The 3568-nt window shown below is 47.4% G+C and overlaps 2 protein-coding genes across 2 annotated transcripts; one reads left to right on the top strand and one right to left on the bottom strand.

Moving 5' to 3' along the window:
• Window positions 1–42: 42 nt before the first annotated feature.
• Window positions 43–987, bottom strand: CABS01_16988 (uncharacterized protein; the record flags this gene model as incomplete). The annotated part of the gene is made up of 4 exons (XM_060550316.1): window positions 43–69; window positions 312–475; window positions 531–621; window positions 733–987. The coding sequence occupies 4 exons, from the start codon at window positions 985–987 to the stop codon at window positions 43–45; spliced, it is 537 nt and encodes a 178-aa protein (XP_060400003.1).
• Window positions 988–3158: 2171 nt separating this feature from the next.
• Window positions 3159–3425, top strand: CABS01_16987 (uncharacterized protein; the record flags this gene model as incomplete). The annotated part of the gene is made up of 1 exon (XM_060550315.1): window positions 3159–3425. One exon carries the CDS (start codon window positions 3159–3161, stop codon window positions 3423–3425), a length of 267 nt encoding a protein of 88 aa, XP_060400002.1.
• Between the last annotated feature and the right edge of the window lie 143 nt (window positions 3426–3568).

Genomic DNA, 3568 nt, shown 5'->3' with positions numbered 1-3568 from the left:
ACCTAGCCAAGGGCTCTTTTACGAGTCAGATAAGAGTGGGATTCACGTGAACATCAGCGAGTAAAGATCCTGCACGCGATTTTCAAGAGGACCATGACTAAAGACCAGCGTTCCCGATTAAGAGTCTCTGATGTAGACTGTGGGGTACCCAATTACGTGGTTTGGGCGCAAGTACCGCGGCTTGTTTTACTTGCAATGCTTTGGTCACTAAAGCTAACAAACCTTCGGGCCCATGCGATTGATGCAGAAAGCTGTGCTACAGGCTGTATCAGTCTCTCGAAATGCCTCGGCTAGTTTGCTTCGTGACTTACAGATCGATCCGGCAGTGTTCCGCGTCTAAGCACTGAAAAGAACTCTAACTCACGGTAGCTCATGAGGGGACGCCTTTCCAGATTTACGTTATCAGTACAGACGGTGGCCCAGTAGTGCTGATCCACCACCAAATTGTCACAAGGTCGAAAGCCGATGTTCAACACTGCTCATTGTCAGCGTGAAAGATGCTGCCCAAGTCGGGAAACTACAGACCGTACCTATCTTCACTATTCCTAACAGGGAGACTTGGACGCTGTCTGCAGAGAACGGAACGCCATTGGCGATCAGATGCTGAATACCATCGAGAAGCTGCTCCATACTCAGCATAGCTTCAAGATTTCTACATCTACGCTAGCTTACCTGGGATAAGGCGGATGCTAGTTCCACTTCTGTCGTTAAGAAAAGGCTCGCTAAGTCTACTTCGAGATGTTCGTAAATGACGTAACTCTTCTTCTCGTTCAGAAATATGGCATGGATTGTGGCAATGTTAGGATGGAGAATGTGGTGGACGAGATCCAAATTGCCTAGTCGAGTCGAGCGCAACACCGCGACTGTGCTGTTCTTGCGATGCCGGACAAGGGCTATGCTGGCATTAGCGCGAATTATATCATAACGGTCCTCCAGGGAGTCTGTTGTGTAAATCAACACAAGGCGCTTGACGCGAGATGACGGCATGTCGTCTTTGAGACGAGAGATATCCAGATTCTTACTGCTCCAAATACTTGCGCTGAGGGCAAGGTTATAGTCATGGCCATGCTATAACGTTCTAGTTCTATGTCTTTTGTTTCTTATTTAGCCCTGCGTCATCATCAATCAGTAGCATATCAGTTGACCTGACCCTCCGACTTCTTGTAAGGCTCCTGACGTGACTTTGGCTGGCTTCTCGCTATCTGATGAAATTCTATTCGTCCTCTCGACGATCTTTGGGTCGTCTGTTTTGTTTGGTTACTATTACAATAACAAACTAGCGGTATGTAAATACGGGTGAATATGTCGCAAATCCGTGCTTACGTTAGTGGGTTTCGCTAGAGCAAAGACTGTCGGGGTTCCTTTCTCCAAGCTTCTTCACGGTTTGATCATTCGTGAAATCGTAGCAGACATCTTCTGCCACTGGGGTGACGTAAAGGGGTTAGGTCATCGTATTGGCCAGAACGTAATAACTCACAAGTCAATACAAGCCTGCCAATGACGTACCAATTGCAGAGTCAGTGATTTCTGCTGTATTCCATAGACCACTTTATTTCACAAAGCTCTCCATCTGTCACCGTCAGCGTACATAGCATCAGATAGGGTCATGATGACCACGTCTTATGGCCTATGTCGTGACACTTTGAACCACAGTAGTCATCATTCCGTAGTCTGACGACTCGAACTACTTAGGAAACCATCTGAGCGAGTAGACATGCCAGTTATGTCTCACTCATTGAGCCGGGTATGCCATTTCTGCTCCCAGGCATATTCGTCTATCGTTACAAATCGTTGCCTATACGATGGTCACTATTGTTGCGTGAACAGAAAGGGTGCGAAAAGAAAGAGATGCATGGACATTATGGGGTATGGAAAGAACGGCATAGTTCGAGGCCGACCTCAATCTTTCCGTGGTTGCTGGCAGGATTGCACATACCCGTTGCAGTGCAAAGAAAGTTCTGATGGGGAGTTATGGGACGATTGCACCTAAATGATAGCAGGTAAAGTGTGATAAGATATATTAATTGATTGTTGTGAGTTCATGAAATAAGAAGGGAAGTGAGTCTATATGCTGCGAATACAGCAAAGGTTTATCAAGATGCCGATTAGTCGTTGAGTCTTGAAATACGGGTAAGAGGGCTTTTCAGGTGTGAACTTTTAGGCTTGGAGTGCAGCATGGCGCCATGATCGCAATGCGATCTCCTCTGCAGACTAAGGCTCATGATCTCTAAGAAGAGAGCTTGATATCTATAAAGATATATGTACGTAACAAATATGTATGTAAGACATCATTTCTCAACTACGCAACGCCGTAAGTGACTCAAGCCAGTCGGAATACTTGGCGTCCTTCTACTATATCTGCTCCCTGATAGATAGAACATTGGGAGCAATACTCGCAGTAAGACAATACCTCCTGTTCCTTGCCCGATTTTAGCCGCCTGGCCCCGTGATCTGTGACACCTTTGATGCATCACTCAAGTAAGGTGACCGAACCGGGGCGCTTGATAGCGTGTCCAGACCTTTTAACAGTAACGCCAGAAGGTTACATGAGGTCAATAAAGGTATAACAGAAGATGTTGACCGCAACGGTTACGCTTGAACTTACTGCGCCCACAATATCAACTTGCTTTCCAAAGACTATTGTACGATCTCTGGCATTCGCTCTTTTTCTCCACTTTTTATCAAATAGCAAGGAAGTATCAGAAATACGACTCAGTCTCAGATGCGATCGACCAAGCTACGACAGTCGCCGAGTCGAGCCTAGGCCACCGATAGTCCGAAAATCGTGCAAGACATATAGAAGCCCTCTACATCGGGTAACAATCTGGCTCGGGAAGCAACGGAAACAGGGAAGCCCAATATGACATCTGATAACGCTGCGACGACCGCTACACAACCATCCGACTGAAAATACTGGGCGAGAAAGGTCGCAGGGCAGACCTCACTGACGACTTTCAGGCCAGGCAGAAGGATTCTGTGGCATCGCGGGATCTTCTTCGAACCGGGGTTATATGGTTTGTTGTTATGGTAACTATCTCCGTTGCATCCCATCATTGGCTATGGCGGTTGAAGATCAGAAAAGTACAAAAAGTCTGCGACCTGACGACGCCAGGCTGCGTTTCTCTCGACGCACCGTCCGCACAAGAGCCATCTCCAGCATGTCCGTTTTCGAACGTGACCTTCCAAATTCGCCAGCCCAGCAGATGAACCAACTTTCTGTTGCTCTCAGCGCCGTGGAGCAAGAGATCAAAATGCTTCAGGATAGGTTAGAGACACTGGAAAGAGAAAGACAGCGGCAAGACATCCTGATAGCGCTCCAGGACCAATATATTGAGGTTTTGGAGAAGGGCCTGGCATTGGAGACACCGATATATCGGACGGAAGATAGCTATAGAGAGAGCCGTAGCACCACCCAGGTCGTCTAGTAGAGCCGCGGCTTCTAATGTCACTTCTTGCCTGACCTCTTCCCTCCAATACACTATTACCAATCCAATTTCGATCGTGCAGGAGGTACCATCGCACGTGGAGCATGCTGCGCATTTGAGGATCGATTCGTCTGTGGGTGTGA

This window comes from Colletotrichum abscissum (genome assembly GCF_030869225.1).
Source record: "Colletotrichum abscissum strain IMI 504890 chromosome Unknown Scaffold_239.1, whole genome shotgun sequence".
In the NCBI taxonomy this organism is placed as follows: domain Eukaryota; kingdom Fungi; phylum Ascomycota; class Sordariomycetes; order Glomerellales; family Glomerellaceae; genus Colletotrichum; species Colletotrichum abscissum.
Note: the sequence above shows the minus strand (reverse complement) of the source record. Positions and strands in the feature narration are given on the sequence as shown.